This window comes from Tyto alba, unplaced genomic scaffold (assembly GCF_018691265.1).
Source record: "Tyto alba isolate M040663 unplaced genomic scaffold, T.alba_DEE_v4.0 Super-Scaffold_18, whole genome shotgun sequence".
NCBI lineage: Eukaryota > Metazoa > Chordata > Aves > Strigiformes > Tytonidae > Tyto > Tyto alba.
Genome location: NW_024881280.1, coordinates 19,162,593 through 19,182,755, shown reverse-complemented (window position 1 = coordinate 19,182,755; position 20,163 = coordinate 19,162,593). Strand labels below are relative to the sequence as shown.

General features: G+C 35.2%; 1 protein-coding gene across 9 annotated transcripts in view; it reads left to right on the top strand.

Annotated features, from left to right (window-relative positions):
- The window catches only part of HECTD1 (HECT domain E3 ubiquitin protein ligase 1), a 67,887-nt gene that overhangs the window by 33,072 nt on the left and 14,652 nt on the right, over positions 1 to 20,163 (top strand). For 3 of the 9 annotated variants that reach the window (XM_042790539.1, XM_042790543.1, XM_042790537.1), the window contains exons 14-27: positions 3,598 to 3,873; positions 3,977 to 4,053; positions 5,446 to 5,580; positions 5,813 to 5,959; positions 6,376 to 6,470; positions 6,698 to 6,803; positions 7,805 to 7,939; positions 8,025 to 8,164; positions 8,698 to 9,021; positions 9,476 to 9,642; positions 9,823 to 9,999; positions 12,716 to 13,552; positions 16,766 to 16,987; positions 18,716 to 18,849. In XM_042790539.1, the coding sequence (XP_042646473.1) occupies positions 3,598 to 3,873; positions 3,977 to 4,053; positions 5,446 to 5,580; positions 5,813 to 5,959; positions 6,376 to 6,470; positions 6,698 to 6,803; positions 7,805 to 7,939; positions 8,025 to 8,164; positions 8,698 to 9,021; positions 9,476 to 9,642; positions 9,823 to 9,999; positions 12,716 to 13,552; positions 16,766 to 16,987; positions 18,716 to 18,849 (2,972 nt within the window). The remainder of the gene's footprint in view (positions 1 to 3,597; positions 3,874 to 3,976; positions 4,054 to 5,445; positions 5,581 to 5,812; positions 5,960 to 6,375; positions 6,471 to 6,697; positions 6,804 to 7,804; positions 7,940 to 8,024; positions 8,165 to 8,697; positions 9,022 to 9,475; positions 9,643 to 9,822; positions 10,000 to 12,715; positions 13,553 to 16,765; positions 16,988 to 18,715; positions 18,850 to 20,163) is intronic. The other 6 variants (XM_042790545.1, XM_042790542.1, XM_042790540.1 and 3 more) reach the window with 4 other exon arrangements.

Sequence of the window (20,163 nt, the reverse complement as noted above, 5' to 3'; positions counted from 1 at the left end):
TCACTGGCAAACTTGATCGGGGCAGACCCGATCCCATCATCCAGGTAACTTCTGAAGATATGAAAGAGGGGTGGGCCCCATATCATTCCCTGGGGACCCCGCTTGTGACAGGCTGCCAGTTTGAGAAGGAGCTGTTTCCCACCACCACACAGGGTGCGGCCTGTCAGCCAGTTCCCCACCCACCGCACAGACCACTCGTTTAGGCCATAACACATCAGTTTCCCTAGGAGGAGGCTGTGGGGAACTGTATCAAAAGCCTTGGAGAAATCCAGGTAGACCATGTCCACTGCCCGCCCCACATCAACAGAGCAGGTGACTTTGTCTTGGAAGGCGATCAGGTCTGTCGAGCACAATTTGCTCTTGGTGAATCTGTGATGGCTTTTTCCCATCACGTGTTTCATTTGACTTGTCATATCCCCCAGGAGGATTTGTTCCATAACTTTCGGAGGGAATGAACTAAAACAGCCTATAATTTTCTGGATCCTCCTTTAAGTGCTTTGTGTAGTTGGGGGTGACATTAGCCTTCTTTCAGTTTCATTGGACATCCCCCAATCTCCATGCCTTCTCAAAGATAATGGAGAGGGCATCGCAATGACATGATCCAGCTAACTTAACACCCTTGGGTGGATATTGTCATGTCCCATCAATTTCTACGGGCCAAGCTCCTGTAATATTTCACATACCAACTCTTCCTTCATTGATGGTGAGTCTGTGTTTGCATCAACCTGGAGTTTTGTTCCCAGGGACTGGGGCCTGACAATGCTGGTAAAGACAGAGGTGAAGAAAGTGTTTGAGAATCTCTGCCTTTTCAGTGTTGTTGGTCGCTGATTCACCTCCTGTTTAACAGTGGGCTGCTATTTTCCTTCTGTTTCTGCTTGTTGTTTATGTACCTGAAGAACCCTTCCTGTAGTTTTTGACATCTCTGGCCAGTTTCAATTCAAGCTGAGCGTTTTAACTGAATCTCTGCACAACCTGGCAACTACCCTGTAGTTCTCAGTGGGTATTTGTCTGCTTTTCCATCTCTGCTACTCTTTTCTTTTTGTTTTGAGCAGACTCAGAAGCTTAAAATTAAGGCAAGGGTCTTTTGCTCCACCTACTTCCTTTACCTTTAAAGGGGATGAACTGTTTTTGTGCTTCCAGGAGATCATTCTTGAAAAACTCCCAGCACTTGTTAGCTCCTTTATCCTCCATGGAGGCTTCCCACATAGTATCTTTGCATTCTCTTAACAAGGCTAGTACCTTAAAAGGTAAACAATTTCTGTGTTGAGTTACTTGTTTGTCATACGATACAATTTCAAGATGATCCATGAGGTTAATTTCTTAAATCCTCATAGCTCCTGGATGCAATTCTGCTTTCTTCCTTCCAAATGGTGTGGGCATGGGGATGAGACTTTACTATTTCTGTACAAGAGTAGTGGATTGGGGATGGCTCAGATCTTCGAATGAAGAGAACTTAAAAGGAGTCAGATTGAGAATTTAAGAAGATGTGTGTCTTCTTATCAGTCTTTTAAGAAACACTGAATAAATCCCAAGTTTTTGAACAAGATACCTATTATGGGTATTATGGAAGGGAAGGAACTAAACTAGGATTAAATGAGGCTTCTTGCAACTTTTTGTCAAATAGGCATCTACTAAGACTGCTGACATTGCAGTGTAATTTGCCTGAACCTTAACCATTAGCTCTAAGAGTGTGCAGCAGCCTCTTCCACTTACGAGATAATTAACTGTTATTTGTTAACTAAAATTACTACAGTACAGTATAGACTCAGAATAGTATCTTTAAGTCCTGAACTATACTATATGTTCTGCTGTCTTAAATCATGACTGATTAATCTCATGGTATACTTTTTAGTAACTTCATGACTGGCAAGTATATAGAGGGTTGAGTAATGGAATTTGTTAGTGTGTATTGCATGATGAAAGTTGGGGTGGGAGGGGGAAATATATATATACTATGAATACTTTTGGAAGGTCTGTACTCACCCCTCTCCACATTAGCTTAATACTTGTTTGAATTTTTAGAAAAAATAGAAATTCAATGCAAAAATTGAAATTTAATGGTAATTCTGAAGCTTTAAGTGACTCTCAAAATTCTGTCTAAGGGAACACAAAGTTATGCCTAACTATGTATAATCATGACACTTTCAGTGCATCGTGCCATATAATGAATTTGTCAAAATGTAATTATGGAAATTTGAATACGTTTCATTAACAGAATTTTAATTTTGCGTATGAAATTTCAAAACTCTTTTTATAAAACTTCACTCTGGATGCTATGAATTTTAAGCAATAAGGAATGTTATGCCTTAAGAGTGCATATTTATTTTTTGCATAGAGATTATTTCTGTATTATACAATAATAAAAATGGCAAGTTTTAAAAAGCTAGAGTATAAGTTATTGCAGCAAAAGGAAAACAGCAATTTTACAAGGTCATGGACGACAAAAGTTGTATCTAGCAAATCAGTATGCTGAAAGATAAGGATACTTGTTAACTTTGAAGTTAAGATGTAATCTTTACATTAATGAGGTTATTGCATTTTCATTTTTTACATAATTCTTATTTTTTAAATTATGAACTCAAAATTTTCTGGAATCATGCTAATTAACATTTCAAATGTAGTATGCAGTCTTTTAATCACTATAATATCAAAATATAATTTAATTAAAACTGAGATAGTTGTTTGGAGTAATTTCAGGCTAGATTACCTACACAGCCTAAAAGTAGGATGTGATCATGTTTGTTGCTTATTAAATGTCTCCATATAAGTATTGGCATTCAATCAAGTCTCATATGGTTCCATTACATTTTTTTTATTTCATGTTTTTCTCAGACATATAGAGGTCCTTAAAATTTTTGTGATTACTGAAAAAGAAATAGGAACATCTGCATTACAACTTGAATTAGCGTAATGTCATTGTATTAAGTCGTGTAATTGCGACTTTTTCTTTGAGGTGAGTGTAGTAAGTTCTAAAAAAGAGATCAATAAAAGATTTAGTATAGCTTCAAATGTTTTAGGTGCCTTTGTGACACTTAATCTGAGCAATTAACTTTTAGCTCAAATTTGATTTTAGCACATGTTGATTGTCAGACTGTAAAGTTTTGTGGATTTTTTTCCTATTTTTTATATAGCTCCAACATCTTTTTTCCACTTGCTTTAAGCTGTGAAGTTGATTGCTGTTTTCCTGTTGGAGGATTTATTAAATTTCCTATTTTTAAAAGCTCACTTTTGAGAATAATTCATGCTGGCCATAATGAGAAATTATTTTTGCAAAATTGAAGTTCATAATGGATTTCTTTGATCTTCGTATTATAATTGTAAAGATGGAGTAATACATTTGTCACTAGTACTGTTCTTGAAGAGTTGCATTGTCCACTTTGATGCGATCATGCAGTAAATCACTGTTGAAGTACAGAAATATACTGGGAAGACATTTAGAACACCTTAAGACCCTTAATTTCAAACTTAATTTTGCATTGAATGTACTCAAAAAAAAAAAAAAAAACCAAAAAAAACAAAACAAAAACAAACTGTTTGAGATATATGATGGTGGAATCAATTGTTGGAAGAAAAAAATGTTTGTTTCTTTTTAAATAGAAAGTAGGAGTGAGTTCCTTGAGAAGTTGCAAAGAGCTCGAAGCCAAGTAAAACCATCTACCACGAGCCAGCCAATTTTATCTGCGCCAGGGCCAACTAAACTTACTGTAGGAAACTGGTCACTCACCTGTTTAAAAGAAGGAGAAATTGCTATTCACAATTCTGATGGTCAGCAAGCTACAATACTGAAAGAAGATCTGCCAGGCTTTGTGTTTGAATCTAACAGAGGAACAAAGCATTCATTTACAGCTGAAACCTCTTTGGGTAAGTATGTAGGTATGTGTTATGTGCAGGTAGGAGCAAGTGTTAATGAGGTAGTTTTTTTGGTTTGTGAGAAATACCTGTGAGAAAGGGTGACTTATCTAAAAATATGTTGCAGGGTCAGAATTTGTGACTGGCTGGACAGGCAAAAGAGGAAGAAAGCTGAAATCTAAACTGGAAAAGACAAAGCAAAAGGTTGGTGAGCATCTGTGAATATTATACTTAGAATTTGATTGAGTTTATTTTATAACATGCTTATGAAGTTGTAATTTCCTCTTAAAGGATTAGAATCTCTGATTTCAACTAGACACAGTTTTATGCTAAGCTTGAAGGTGAAACTTCAATCAGAACAGCGCACTGCTGCAGATGCTTTTATCCAGGTCTTCAGAAGCTATCTGTTCTTTTAGAGGAAAACTAGTTTTCTTTCAAAAATGTAAAGAAATGCAATCCTCCTGACCTATATTTGTGTGATTCCGTAGGTTTTTCTTTTTTTTTTTTGTATATAAAAAAAGATGTTATGATCAATGCGCTACAGTTGTATCAGAGGTGTATGTTCCTTCTAGTCACTACATTAAGCAACTAATCCTAGACTTGGTATCATGGAACATAGGGGGATGGAAGTGACCAGTGTGTATTGCAAGAGTTGTGGTGGTGAAGCAAAGTCTGTAAACACCCTCATTTTAGACTTCTCTAAAATTTTTCTCCTTTCTTAAACTGAGGGGAAAAAAAAAAGAGGAAATAAGAAATCAAGTATTAAGCTTTTTACAAAAACACAAAATAACAGAGCATTCTGTGTCCAGCTGATGCCAAGGGCTAAGGTAATCTTCAGTATTGATGCTCTTATGGTTTCTAACAGTGCAGCTGATACATTCTGTACCAAAGATCTGCAGCATGTGAGGACACTTACATTTGAGAAAATGTGATACTAAATTGAAAATTAAAATACTGTCTGAATAAGGATAGTTGGAATGGTAAAAGGAAGGTGGCTCTTCATACCTGAGACCTCACTGTGTAGCTCTGAAGCTTGTGAAACACATGTTATTGCAGGACGTGTTGATAATGAAAAGGAAATAAATTGGGGGCTATTTCTTATAAGCAAAATGTTGTTTAATAAGAGCTTATATTATCAAATCTATCTTGTGTGATCCATACTTTGCATAAAAAATAATTCTGAATATAGGTTCACATAATGACTTTGTGTGAATTGGTTTAAGGAAGATGAATAGACCATTCAGAAACCATATAAAACCCCCTTAATCTTACTTCTAAAAAGATTACCAGATCCATGGTACAGTTCTAGAGAAATAGATTTACAGATTGAGAGTCCTGTCATTTCTCCTAACTTTGTGCTATAATTTTTAATATATGATGGTAAGCTTGAGATTCTGGGTATTTCCATTTATTTCTCCTGCACTTTTATTGTTTCACAACCTTTGCATTTCATGATGTATGATAGCTTTTGGTTCTTGCCTGTTTGTCTGTCATGGACTCCTTTAATAAGGATGACCACGTTTCTGCTGTCGTGGAGAATAATAATACACTCCTTACAGTAAGGTGTAACTTCTGATTATTGAAATCCATTTGTAGGTGCGCACTATGGCAAGAGATTTATATGATGATCATTTTAAAGCTGTTGAAAGTATGCCTCGAGGAGTAGTTGTAACACTGAGGAACATAGCGACACAGTTAGAGTCTTCATGGGAGCTTCATACAAACAGACAAGTAAGTGTACCTGCTTTAATTTATACTGTGTGATGCCAGTGGAAATTGCATAATAATGATCAGACTCGTCTGTCAGGATGTAAAGGAAAGTCGCAATATGTCTGTCTAAAATGTGGGGGGCTTTTATGCATGTAATTCCTAGCTAAGTACTTCACTGGGACATTATTTTTCAAATGAAGCAATTGGAAAAACTGTTACCTTGTGTCACCATAATTGTCTTTTTGTCTTCCAGTGTATTGAGGGAGAAAATACTTGGAGAGATTTAATGAAGACTGCTCTGGAAAACTTAATTGTACTATTGAAGGATGAGAATACTATTTCTCCGTATGAAATGTGCAGTAGTGGCTTAGTTCAATCGTTGCTTACAGTTTTAAATAATGTGAGTTTATAGAACATAAATCTCTGAAGAAAAACTTTCTAAAGAAAACTCTTGTATGCATGTGCCTTAATTTAAAAAAATATATTATAAATGTGGCTTTTTCCTGTTTTGATGAAAATCAGGCAGAATTGCTCCAGATAGTGGTCTACCCATTGAATATATGCTATCACAACAGATGACTTCAGTTTGAATAAGCCATTAAAAGTCTTAAAATCAACACTGGCCAGTTCTAATGGCTGATACTATTAAGCTTTTCATATATAGATTTTAAATAGGGAATTCAGTGAAACATTTTTAGACAGATATTATAGACAGACATTTTTGCCAGTATAAAAAATGAATATATTTCTTTGTATTAGAAGTAACATGGGGGGTTTTTATTGTTTTTTTTTTTTTTTTTCTTCCTTTCCTCTTAGAATGTTGATTTAGATGTGAAACAAGACTGCAGTCAACTGGTAGAGAGAATAAATGTTTTCAAAACAGCATTCAGTGAAAATGAAGATGATGAAAGGTAAAAACCAAACTGAAAAACCTTTGCATCTGTTCAAAACAATTTAAAGACAAAGGAACTGTTCATTCCATTTACATTTGTCTTTCTCTGGAGTAGAAAACTGGTCTTAGAAGACAGCCTCAGCTATTGAGGTAGCAACTGATGTAGCTGGGTACTGTTCTCTGAGATACTGTAGAGTTTTTTTTCTCTTTGCTGTGTGGTAACATAGTAACTGTTCGCTTTCACAGTCGTCCAGCAGTTGCATTAATTCGGAAACTGATAGCAGTGTTAGAATCTATTGAACGTCTACCTCTCCACTTGTATGATACACCAGGATCTACATATAATCTTCAGGTAAACATACAGTGATAACAATATGTCATACTGAGTGATGCACAACGGAATGTTATATGTGAATTCCAGGAAAAGTTACACACTTAAGTTTGTTTGAAGCATATTCTTGTAAAAGTGGATAGAACTAGGTAAAGAAGAACAAACTTTTTGGCATCTATTTCCTCTAACACTTAACCTAAAGGTTTGAGTGTTCCTCTTCTGTCACTTTTACACTGTGAAGTGAAAGTAAATTTTGATTGAAAGCAATGTATGTGTTCCTTCTTTCGCCTTCAAGTGTTATTCTCTTTATATGGAAATATGCGCCCTAGTAAGTATCCTTACTACTCGAATGAGCATTTTGTTGAAGACAATTATAAGACATGTTTAATTGTAATGACGATGGATGGGCTAGAAGAGTCAAGAAGGGTCCCTTCTAAGGCTGTGTGTTCATTTGGTATTACCAGGCACCTGCAGGATTAGCTGCTGCTTCTAAAGGGAAGCTGTGATTGGGCTAAAATTATTACTTGTTTTTGTCCAGTTTGTGTGGAGCCTTAATTTTTTTCTATTTGAAAACACACTTCAGGATTTTGCAAGATGACAGTGCAGTGTGAATGTTTCTGTTTTCATGGTAAATTATTAGAAAATAGTTGCGGAAAGTTGAAAAAACTCTGTTACTATTGGATATTTTGAGAAAGCATTTTCAGTTTTGATATTATAGTAGTTGCTAGTCTACAAGCTTTGGAAATAGATGCTATGAAAACATGACAAGTGAGAAATTACTAGCTTGAATGTGTAACTGACTTATACTTTGACTGTCATTAAAGAATTGTTTGGTTAATTGAAAAAATGGAGTACTATGGGATTACTTTTTAAAGCATTAAATTAGAATACAGTTCACTTAAGTTGCACAACAAAAATACAAAAATAGGCCACTAAAACTGTTTCAGTGAAATATATTTCTTTTCTTAAAATTACAAAACATAAACAGAAAAGCCTATATTAGTGTTTAGCTGCTCTTTCAGATATTAACAAGACGCTTGAGATTTCGTTTGGAACGTGCCTCGGGGGAGACATCTTTAATAGATCGAACTGGTAGAATGCTAAAGATGGAGCCGTTGGCAACTGTCGAATCTCTGGAACAGTATCTCCTGAAAATGGTGAGCAGCATACCACACACATAGTTCACAAGGAATGGTTGCATTCTTCACCTCTAATATTTGATTTCTTTTCATTCATATGTAGGTAGCAAAGCAATGGTACGACTTTGATAGGGCTTCATTTGTTTTTGTACGAAAACTGCGTGAAGGCCAAACATTTGTGTTTAGGCATCAACATGATTTTGATGAAAATGGAATTATTTACTGGATTGGGACAAATGCAAAGTGAGTTTCTTCAAAGCTAAGTATTTTAAAGTCAGATAGAACAGACTGTGATCCGTGGCTGGAGCGGAGAGAGAGAATTCATAATGAAATAAAATCTGTTACAGTTTTTTTAGGAGTGAGGGAGGTATCTTTGGTTTTACTGTTGATCAATAGAGTTACATTTATTTTTGCTCTACTTAAATAATAGAACGATATGGATCTCTGAAGCTGTGTTGACAAATTATTTGTATGCTGTCTTAGGAAATGAAGGGTGGGGGACATTTGGGTCTTTGCTGTGGTTTTGTTTGGGTTTTTTGTTGGGGTTTGTTTTTTTTTTTTTTTGGCTGCGTTGTTTTGGTTTTTTAGACCATTGTAGTAAAGAGATATTTGGAACATCTCTAAATTTATCTAATTATGTAAGATTATATTAATCATTTTGATTTATAATAAACATAGCTGTAATGTACAATTTACATTAAATGTCAAATGTTACTGATACCTGTTTTTTTAAATGTAATTAATAATTGAACAATACATTTCTCTTTTTAATATAGAACTGCGTATGAGTGGGTAAATCCAGCAGCCTATGGCTTAGTAGTGGTTACATCCTCAGAAGGAAGAAATCTCCCTTATGGCCGTTTAGAAGACATCCTAAGCCGTGACAGTTCAGCTCTCAATTGTCATACTAACGATGATAAGAATGCTTGGTTTGCCATAGATCTTGGCCTTTGGGTTATACCATCAGCTTATACATTACGACATGCTCGAGGTTATGGACGATCTGCTCTCAGAAATTGGGTTTTCCAGGTATCTAAGGATGGACAGAACTGGACTACTTTGTATACTCATGTTGATGACTGTAGTCTCAATGAACCAGGGTATGTCAGTGTATTTTATCATTTTTTATAAAACTGAGCTCAGTTAAAAATGCACTTGGCTGTAGACTAATGTGTACTGTAGGTGTAATAACTATATAAAGAAATGGTAGGTGATCTAAATTATCAAGGATGGGCTGGCATGTAAGTGATTTGTAGGTTCTCTGTGTGGTTCACATAATGGCATTTGCGCTTTTCCATCATTTTAAATTTTGTATTTAATATTTTTTTTTGAGAAATAGCAACACCACCACTCATTTAGAGTCTGTCTCTGCTGTTAATAAGTTTTATATATCTTGTATTGGCTGTTTTCTGATTTTATCTGTACATGATCAGCAGTATGGTTTTGTTTACTTCGGTACTAACGTTTTTTCAGTTTTGCATGATTTTTTTGTTTTGTTTTTGTTGTTTTTTGTTTCGGTCCCCAACCCATGCCTCCTTTCAAATAACTTTAAAGGTCTACAGCAACATGGCCTTTAGATCCTCCAAAAGATGAGAAACAAGGTTGGAGACATGTTAGAATAAAACAGATGGGAAAGAATGCCAGTGGACAAACACACTACCTCTCCCTGTCCGGATTTGAACTATATGGCACTGTGAATGGAGTATGTGAAGATCAGCTGGGTAAGAAAAATCATATGTGCATCCTATTTGTTCTTTTAAAATATTAATGAACAAACAATATGAAAATCAGTGTGCAAAAGCAGGTTACCTTTTGCAATAGAATTTGCTTGGAAACAAGCTCAAAACTATTCTGTATTCAATACTACCAAGTCTTTCCATTTCAATTTACATTTCTTGTAGGAAAAGCTGCTAAAGAAGCTGAAGCAAATCTGCGAAGGCAGCGACGTCTGGTTCGTTCTCAGGTGTTGAAATACATGGTTCCAGGAGCTCGTGTAATCAGAGGAATTGATTGGAAATGGAGAGATCAGGATGGAAGCCCACAGGGTGAAGGCACTGTTACAGGAGAATTGCATAACGGTGAGCATGAATTGCCTGAATTTGTAAATGTCTGTAGCGTGATTAGTTCATGTGGCATGGGTAACATTGAAGTATTGCCATTGTAGTGTCTTGAAGTTGATTAAATTTTAAATTTTTGGGGGAGAAGGAACTCGAGTACAGCAACTTTTGTGGTCCATTTGTGAAATTCCATTTTGATGCATGAAAAAAAATTCTTGCTGTAAATTAAATGTTTGTAGAACTTGGCTTAATTAAAATACCAAATTGTTACTTAGATATTTGTTACAAAGAAGAGAAGGTATATGAAGGTGATTGATGTGATTAATTAAACTTTGGGCTTGCAAAATCTATAATTGCCTTCTTCGTTTCTTCTAGCTTAGCATTTGCAATGTTTTTCTTGACTTTTTTTGTATCCTGTACTTTTCCTCCCTTACTAGCTTCTTTGGGATCATTTTGTTATTTTAACTGAAAGCATGAAAATTAATTAACTTATGGAGCAAAATAAAAACCAGCAACACCAGGGAAGTCAGTGCTCAGGAAGCTAAAATATTGAAGGGGCTCCAGAAGAGGTGATGTTCTGTCTTGTCAGCTGAACATGCTGTCCACCATTTTCCATCTTCACCCCCTATTCTTTGGTATATAAGACCTGCCTTATTTCTGAAGCATCTTCAGCCACTCTTAGGCTCATTCTTAGCCAGATTCTAAATTTTCTTGTAGTTTGTTGAGTTGTCAGCTCTCAAACTTGGAGAAATGTCTAAAGTACAATGTCTTAAAATGTTTTGGAACTTTGAATCTTATTTAAGCCATTTAGTATAGCTTGTAGGGAATTCTTCTGTCATCTGTATATTGTTCTTATCAGATGCAACAGTATCCATAGCTACATTCTCACTTTGAAGACTTAGGTATTATTGGTGAGTAACATTCTATTAAATCAGTGGTTTTGTTCCTATGTTCCAGTAAAACTTTCCCATTTAAGCACAGGTGAAAATGAGGTTCATGTATCAAATGATGAGGCCAAACAATGTGAAATGTGTATCAGCAGACTCTATTTCTGCCACAGTTGACTTTCAAATGGAATTTTGAAAATAGTATCCCATTGACGTTTTTTTGTAATTATTCATAAGTTTAGACAAATCTGGAGTTGCTTTAAGGCCTCCAAGTACATATTACATATTAAAAAATTGTGCAGATTTAAAATTCTTTGTTTAGGAAAAGGAACTATACAAAACAAGAACAGTTATTTATGCTGTTATGAGATACTCTGTTCAGGTATTAATAAAGGGAAAAAATTACACTGTTTAACTACAGTTCAGTGCTTTTTTTTTGTGTATTTGATAAGAAAGGCAAATAAACTGTAGAAAGGAAAAAATTCAGACTTGATTCACAACTTTACCCATCAAAGGTTTAGTGATGTGAAGCTACTTGAGGCTGGTTGATAGCTTTTGAAGATGGAATAAAATCATACAAGAATAACATGATCTAAACTCATGGGGAAGAGTTGTCAACGTATCTGAAAACTTTATCCCTTTTCAAATACTCATCTTCCAGAGTGATACTTCTAAACAGAAAATTCCCTCTGATCTTCTGTTCTGGTTTAGAAGTGATGACTTTTAAATAGTTATAAGGTAAAAGTGTACCTGACTGTACTAGAAATAATATTTTACTTCAAATTAGCTCTCTTCTGTTTTGTACAGAAAAATGTGTATGTATATCTGGCCCTGACATCTTGCTTTGAATTTCTGTCTGAGGTTACAGAAGATGAGTGAGCTTTAGAGATTCTATTTTTAAAGAAAACATGTATGAATGAAAGTAGTAACACTAATTTTTATTACAGTTAACATATAATAAGGAATACTAGAAGGAATTTTTTAGGTGACTGAGACTGTGGTACATATTCAGACAAGCAAAAAGAAATTATTTTTCCCCTTCTGTTCTAGTTAGCTAAATTTTACATGTTATCCTCATTACGGCAGATTTATTACATGTTAAAAAAATACTGGTACTCTAAATAATCATTTAACTAAGGAATTGAAGAGCAGCATTTCTTTTCAGTGTTTTAGTCCCAGTATAAAGTTTCATTCTATGAAACTTACTCTTTTTGCAACCCTAAAGTGTTACATGAAGTAGTCCTTAACTGACTGCTGTAAGACCTTTTCTGTGAATAAGAAATGTTTGAGTCTGTGTACATTATTGAACTAAAAAGCTACGTATCAGTAAATTAATTATTTCACTTTATATGGCAAGAACAAGAAATCCCAAACTAATCAGTTTCATAAAGTATCTTGTGTTGGGTAAATGTGCTTATCCACAAGCATCCAACAAAGAAAAACATTACAGAATGTCCTTACAAGAATTGTAACTTCTTGACAGATATCAATAAAGTTATGATGATACATTTTAATACACATTTCTGTTATTAGAGGATCTAATAATAAAATTTTGAGAGATCCCAGTAGGTCATGTTCCTTCCTGAAGGAAACTTTACTTTTGGCTGGATTCTGGGACCCTGAAGATAGAGGCTGATCATGCTTGCTGCCTCAATGTTAACAACCTTTTAAAATGCCAAATTGTTTAGATTTAACCACTGCCTTTTTAATTGGCATTGAGGGTTACTTAGCAACTTTATTAATTCAGACATGCAGCCCTTATGAGAAGCTGATCCCACATTGTGGAGCTACTGTCTGACGCGCTCCTGTCTGCTTTCTGCTGGATCTCACAAACTCCTGTCCCTTTCCAGGCTGGATTGATGTCACCTGGGATGCTGGTGGCTCTAACTCTTACCGTATGGGCGCAGAAGGAAAGTTTGACCTCAAGCTTGCACCAGGGTACGACCCTGATTCAGCGGCATCACCCAAACCTGTTTCATCCACTGTTTCAGGCACAACGCAGTCATGGAGCAGCTTGGTGAAAAACAACTGTCCAGACAAGACGACTGCTGCTGCAGGCTCCTCAAGTAGAAAAGGAAGCAGCAGTTCTGTGTGTAGCGTGGCCAGTAGCAGCGACATCAGCTTGGGTTCGACCAAAATGGAGCGGAGATCAGAAAGTGTAATGGAGCAAAATATAGTTTCAGGCACTGACGTCCATGAACCAATTGTTGTTCTGTCTTCCGCTGATAGTGTGCCTCAGGCTGAAGTAGGGTCATCTTCCAGTGCAAGCACCAGCACCTTAACAGCAGACATGGGAAATGAAAATGCAGAGAGGAAGTTAGGTCCCGATAACTCAATACGTACTCCTGGGGAGTCCAGTGCTATCTCCATGGGAATTGTTAGCGTAAGCTCTCCTGATGTGAGTTCTGTCTCTGAACTGACTAATAAAGAAGCGGCTTCCCAACGACCTCTAAGCTCTTCAGCAAGTAACAGACTCTCGGTCAGTTCTTTGTTGGCTGCTGGGGCACCAATGAGCTCCAGTGCAAGTGTTCCTAATTTATCATCTCGAGAAACCTCCAGCCTGGAGTCCTTTGTACGAAGAGTGGCAAACATAGCACGTACCAATGCCACAAACAACATGAATTTAAGCCGAAGTAGCAGCGATAACAATACTAATACTTTGGGAAGAAATGTCATGAGTAGTGCAAGTAAGTAAGCTATGTTTATTTTTAGTTGAAGCTTTTGTTGTTTCTTTGGCATTCATTAGACTGAAGAAGTTTGAATTCTGTTGGCCTGATAAGGAAATTAACTTAGAGCAGCCCTGACGTTGTGTGTACCTGTAGAACTCATGAAGAGCTCACACAGTTCGTGTCAGCTGGAAAGTGTTATGTTGCCCTGTCATGTCAGATTACACTGTGGTACCTATCAAATAGAAAATGATTTGAATTTGATGTCTGTTACATATTTAGGAAGAGAGAGAGTATGGTTGAGATCAGGAGGCTGGAAGACTGACAACATCAGCTGAAGTGGGATACTCTTGCTTTCTGATAGGTGTAAATTTTGTGTACTCACCTTATATCTGCCTGTTGCTGTTGTTTTTCCATTTCCCTCAGGAAAGGCAGTTTGTGCATATTGTAAAGTCTCTGAGCCTAGGAACTAAGAACACAGTAGAAAGAAAAAAGTAAAATGCAGTATGATGGAATCTGCTAGAATTTCTGCATTCTATCAGGCCAGACAACTTAGTGTACTCTAATACTGCGTATGTTTTCTAAAGACGGTATGGTCATTAAGGCTTAGATTTGGCAAACTGTTCAGGCATATTAATTGTCAGGAATTCAGTTATTTAAATTGCATTCTGTACATGCTCTAACATTTGCATGTTCTCAGACTGTGTGTAGGATCAAGGTATTAGCAGGTAAGTTGTAAACCTGCTTGTTGTGAGTTGACTATTTTGAGTTTTCAGCATGCTCCCATCAGAATTGTTATTCAGCTAGCCTTGTTAGGTATTTTGTTCAGTGATGGTGTGATAGTATTTCAGTCGTTTCATGAGGTAGTCAAGTTAGAAAAAATAAAATTACCTAAGGCAGAAAGTAGCACTCTGTTTCTTGGTAAATTTTCATGCTTTTTTAGGACTTCTGTGTTTCCTTATTTAAAAATGTGATGTTTGCTTTTAGCATTTCTAAATTTTTTTAAACATTTTTTGTTGAGGTTTTTTTTTATGCATTCTTACATTCATGTTGTGATGGGGGGACCACATTTGCAGCCTGCATTAAAATGTAAATAAGATACTCAAGGGAAGATTTCCAGTAATTAATCCCCTTTTAGGCAGATAGTCAGTGCCTCTGCTTCTGAAGTAGTGTTGTGGTGGGGGGTGAGAGAGAAAGCAACTTTGCAAAACGTAATAAGATACTTCAACAGCATGTTTAACAGATTTCATGAATGTTTGATATCATACAGTGCTAAAGTTGGAAATAAGAATGTGTCAAGTTAAAAATTGGATTTAATATTAAAATGTATTCATACTTTAAAATTATCCCTCATGTAGGAATTACTTTGTTTTATATGTTTTATACAAATTGAAACTGTAAATAGGAACTTGTGCACCAAAAAGAGATCAGAGACTAAATTTGAGCAATCTTACCGAAGTGCTATTAGAGCACTGTAAAAAGCTTGGGGTTTTTTGGTTTTTTTTTGGTTTTTTTTTAGTTTTGTTTCGTCTTTTTTTTTTTTTAATGTTTCTTTGGCCTGTCTGGATTTAAAAACAAACAAACAAAAAATCCAATCCAAAAAGTCAAGTCTGAAATCATGATTACTGATGTAAGTCTTTCTGGACTTGCTGTACTGGTTGTGTTTAAAAACATCAGTATTTGCCAGGAGTTAAGTGGTGTTTAGGGTAGCCAGTTTCAATTTGTATAAAAAGGGACAAGCCTTCTTGAATTTAGAGCAAATGAAACGCTGACACTTAACGGCTTTTTCTGTTTATTGTAACAGCAAAGAGTTTACTATAATTAGAGTGGAAGATATGAATACCGACCAATTTATTTTCATCGTCTTAACAAAAGAAAAATACTTTGGTTTGGAATATTTCCATGTTTTTGTAGAAATGAGCATAGGCATATTAACAACCTTAAATTTAATTCTCTCCGTCCCCATGCATAGAAGTACTTTCAAGCACTACACCTGCTTGGGTCACCTTTGCTGATATTTTGACTGCATTTTTATGTGTTTAATTACAAACTTATTTATGTTACTAAGGAGTATCTGACAAAACAGTACATTTATTTTTCTCAGAAAGCCACCAAATGCACTTAGGGAAAGAATCTTTGTATTATATCCTTCTTCAAGGGTAGTAACCTTTGCAATCCTTGATAATAGTCTGAAATTCAGAATTTAGATTGACTTTTTTTTAGAAGGAAGCAGTGCCTCACTTTACATAAGCTGCAATAATGAAAATGTTTACTTTAAAACTGCAAAACTTGCATTTGATAAATTTTGGAAAAGGTAGATCAAAAACCATAAGGTTTAAATTTAACCATAGGTGCCCCCTCAAATTTGCTTGTGTAAACATGATTAATTTCCTATGTTTGAAGATAAACACTCAAGAAAATGTTGTGAAGATTGGGATGCAAATGTGTAGTTGCACACAGGTATAATTTATACTCAGTTTTGTACACTGAAATACTTTTAATTGAGTTTACAGTGACTTCAGTCTTGTTTTAGTTGTTAACTAGAATGCATTTACTGTGTTTGACTTGAATGTGCAGTGAAGTAACTTCTTAGTTGTTGCTTGCTTATTCTGAAAACTATTCATATAAATCATCCAACACAAGTAAGGTATTAAGTCACATGTTTTGCAGTGCTGCCAACAGGCTTGTTGCCCATCATGAAAGATGTGCTAATAGCTATGTGAAAGATAGTCAGAGCTGCTTTAAGAACTTAAGAAAAATGCCCCAAAATCACAGGTTCCACATTTGTCGTGTTATGTTGTGTTTTCAATTCATTTATATGTAGCTAAACTGTTTTCCCTGTATACTTTTATTTATATTGCTGTTTAGAGGTTAAATTACATTTTAGGCTTAAAGACGGAGTGTTAGAGTAACAGATTCCAGAAATACTTTTTGTATGTTGAAATTGAAATGAAGTAATTTCAGATTTACAGTGGGATTTGGGGATTTATTTAATAAAATTATTAGTTTTAAATGTGTGCAAGGGAATGTACTCAGAAGCAGGCATCTGCATTGTAGGGTGCACTTTTGCTCTGAGAAACCCTTCCCCTTTAGTCTGTTACTCTTTATTGTAAAATAACACATCTGATAATTTTTTCAACCCCAAATATATTTTTCAACACAGGAGTCATGCATGTAAACTGTACTCTAAGTCATCAAATCATTTATTTTATCTTACCATATCTTTATCTATAGCTTCTCCTCTTATGGGTGCCCAAAGTTTTCCTAATCTGACTACAACTGGTACCACATCAACAGTGACCATGTCTACATCCAGTGTTACTAGCAGCAGCAATGTAGCTACAGCAACTACAGTTTTATCTGTTGGTCAGTCGCTTAGTAATACTCTAACTACTAGCCTAACATCAACATCTAGTGAGAGCGATACAGGTCAGGAGGCAGAATATTCTTTATATGGTAAGTTTCATTTTTAACTGAACGTAAGCAGACTTCCCATTAATGATTTATCTTTTTCTTCTGTTGTTATGATTTTCTCATGTAGTAGTTTATTTACTGAAAAGTATTTGAAAGTTGAGCTGTTCATATGCTACTAGTTCTATAAGGCAGTAAGTAAAATCATGTTAACAGAGTACAATTTCCTTATGTTTTCAGGTCTTTATTTTCAGCAGTTTCTAAACCACACTGTTACTATTTACAGTATAATTTATTTAGGCACTTAATCTTTTCCTTAATTACATAAGTTTAGTATATAATGTAGTTTGCATATGAGCCTCTAACTAAAATCAAAATGTTATTTCTCATTGTGTTGTATAGGCACGCTACATGCTCAGTTTGAGGTACCTTGTATTATTCAGTGATTGAAAAGCATCTGCCATTGGGCACATTATACACTTAAAATAGTATATGAGGTTCCAGGTATCTCAATACTATCATAGTAATTGCAAAAAAATGGAAAGAACACAGAAATGGAGATGACACAGAGAATGGAATGCTATGGTTTGAGGAACAAAATCCAGAGTTACATGGGCACTATACACTAGGAACAGACATTAGGACAGAAGTTATTTGCAGGATATGAATACTGTGAAAGAAGGTTTAGTTAACTAGGTTGATAATATCTAGGAATCAAGCTGATGAAATGAAATCAGGAAAAACCTGGGCTAGATATGAGAAAGTACTTCATAGTGTAAAGTTTATTGTGAGATGTTCTTGAAAGAAAAGATACCCTATTTGTTTAAATTTGATTCAGTTAAGATGGTGTTCTATTTTGTTACATATTGAAATTGCTTGAAAAATATCTGGTAATTTCAGTGGATATTGGAATTGAGGTGCTTGGAGGCGATCAATTAAGATACCTGCATATGCCATCTCCTGTTACTCTTTTAATTAAGTCTCATTTGATATTTTGATTGCGTGACAAGCCTTAAAATATCTCATAAACAACCGGGCAAACAGAGTTACGTTAAAGTTTCTGCTGGGGCACTGGCAACAATTCAAAGGGTGTTTGGTTGGTATAGATAGTTTATATGTGTGCAGAAAAATGTAAAAGTTCAAAGATTCATCCCAATTCACCTCAGATTGCTGTGAACTTTTCTGGCTTTGAGGGGTTGGTTTTTAAGTCTCCGTACTATGTGGATGATATTGAACTTTATATCTGTCTTCAGCTTCTTGTTACAGAATTCAATTAGCAATTGAATCTTTTGAATTTTAAATGGCCTTTTGAATTCTAAATGTCCTTTACATTCTAATTTGAGGTCTAAGCTACACATTCTAAGTGGAAATTATATCACTAACTGGTTTTAAAAATTACTTAGACAATGACTCAGACAGTACACATTGGTGTACTGCTTTATTATGATATTTCGTAATTTAAAATAAGTATAATAATAAAATGTTTGATATAAGGAAGTGAGAAACTGATCACTCCTAATTATACAGATGTTAAGTGCTTCTTTTGTTAGCTATGCTATTGACTAGACCCCTGGACTTTTTGTCAGGTACATGCTTTTATCACAGCTTTTAATCTTATTATGCCATAAGCAATGTTTTAGTTTTATTTTTCTTGTTTAAGTTAGATTAGTTTTTCCACTCTTCCCAATACTCCTGTTACTTAATTTTCAAAATTTTGCTTTTAAAGTTATTCTTGGCTTTTATTCTGTATGTAAATATATATGTGTGTGTTAGATTTTCTTGATAGCTGCCGAGCTAGTACTCTGTTGGCAGAGTTAGATGATGATGAGGATCTACCTGAACCAGATGAAGAAGATGATGAAAATGAAGATGATAACCAAGAAGACCAAGAATATGAGGAAGTTATGGTACAGTATAGTTAGCATGCATGATATTTTAATTGATTAACAGATGCATTAAAAAAAATCCACATTTTTTTTTTTGGTGATATGGGGCCCTAGCTGTAATGGTTCCATTAATTAAAACAAATGTATTTAGATTTCAGACTACTAGTTTGGAGTACCTGTCATTAAGATTCCAAATGAAGTGCCAAAATTAAAATCACATCATCCTTTTTGGGAGGCTGCAAACTGAATACTACTTTACAAATGCAGTTCATTATCCCTTTCCCCCCTTCTTGAATAAATTTTGATATTAAGAAATCTTTTTTCATGCTTTCAAATGGGTGTGATAAAATTTTAAAGCCTCACTAGATAGGATAGCTAACAGGGCAGTCTGTTTTCTGTGCAAATTTGATTGTACCATCTCCAACATTTATTCCAGACAAAAGTGATTTTGAACGTCAGCACACCCTGAGACCTTATAGGTCAGAATTAACATCTTAAAAACAGCCTGCGAACAGGTTGACAGGCAGTAGAAATGATGGATCACTGGTTCCCTGGCTGGTGACATGTTCTGACTTTGTGGGTGGGCTGCTGAATTTTGTAATGATACAGTTCTGGGATGTGTTTAACTGTAGGCCTACATGGAGCAAACTGTAATAATTTAAATATGCCAGAGGAAATAGCTCTTCTTAAAAAAAAACACCAAACAAACAAACAACCTCAAAACAGCAACAAGCAAAAAAAAAAAAAGACAAAAAACCCACAAGGCAAACCCCAGCCACTTAGTCCATATGGGTCTTGCCTACATTATTGTGAGTTCTAGTTTTTCATTTAGTGGTTCTTTAGTGGTATGATTAATGCTTGGTCTTCTACTGCCATTGAACTGATCTGAATGGATATTGCAGGGTCTAAGAGGAAAAATACAAGATTTCACTAATGATAATATTTACATTAATGTAATAAATGTTAAATGATGGAATTATAGAAAATTCCTCATGTAATTAATGTGTTAACTTAGTCATTTGATGCAAAATACTTACGATTTTAACCTGCTGTGATTATGCTTTTAATAGAAACTCAAGCACATGACTAAATATTTAGTTATTGCACCTTCTGCACAAAGTTCAGAAGTTAGGAATGGAAAAGCCAGTACCACTTAAATGGATCTACAATGCAAACAATAACCTTAGTCTGTAGATTGCTGATCACTTTTCAGAAATTATTAAATGGAGTTACTATTACTCTTCTTGGGAGGAAGCAGAAATAGTGAAGTTAGTCTTTGCTTAAGATTACACAGCAAGAATCAGATATGGATAAGAAAATTTTCCTTTCTTGGGT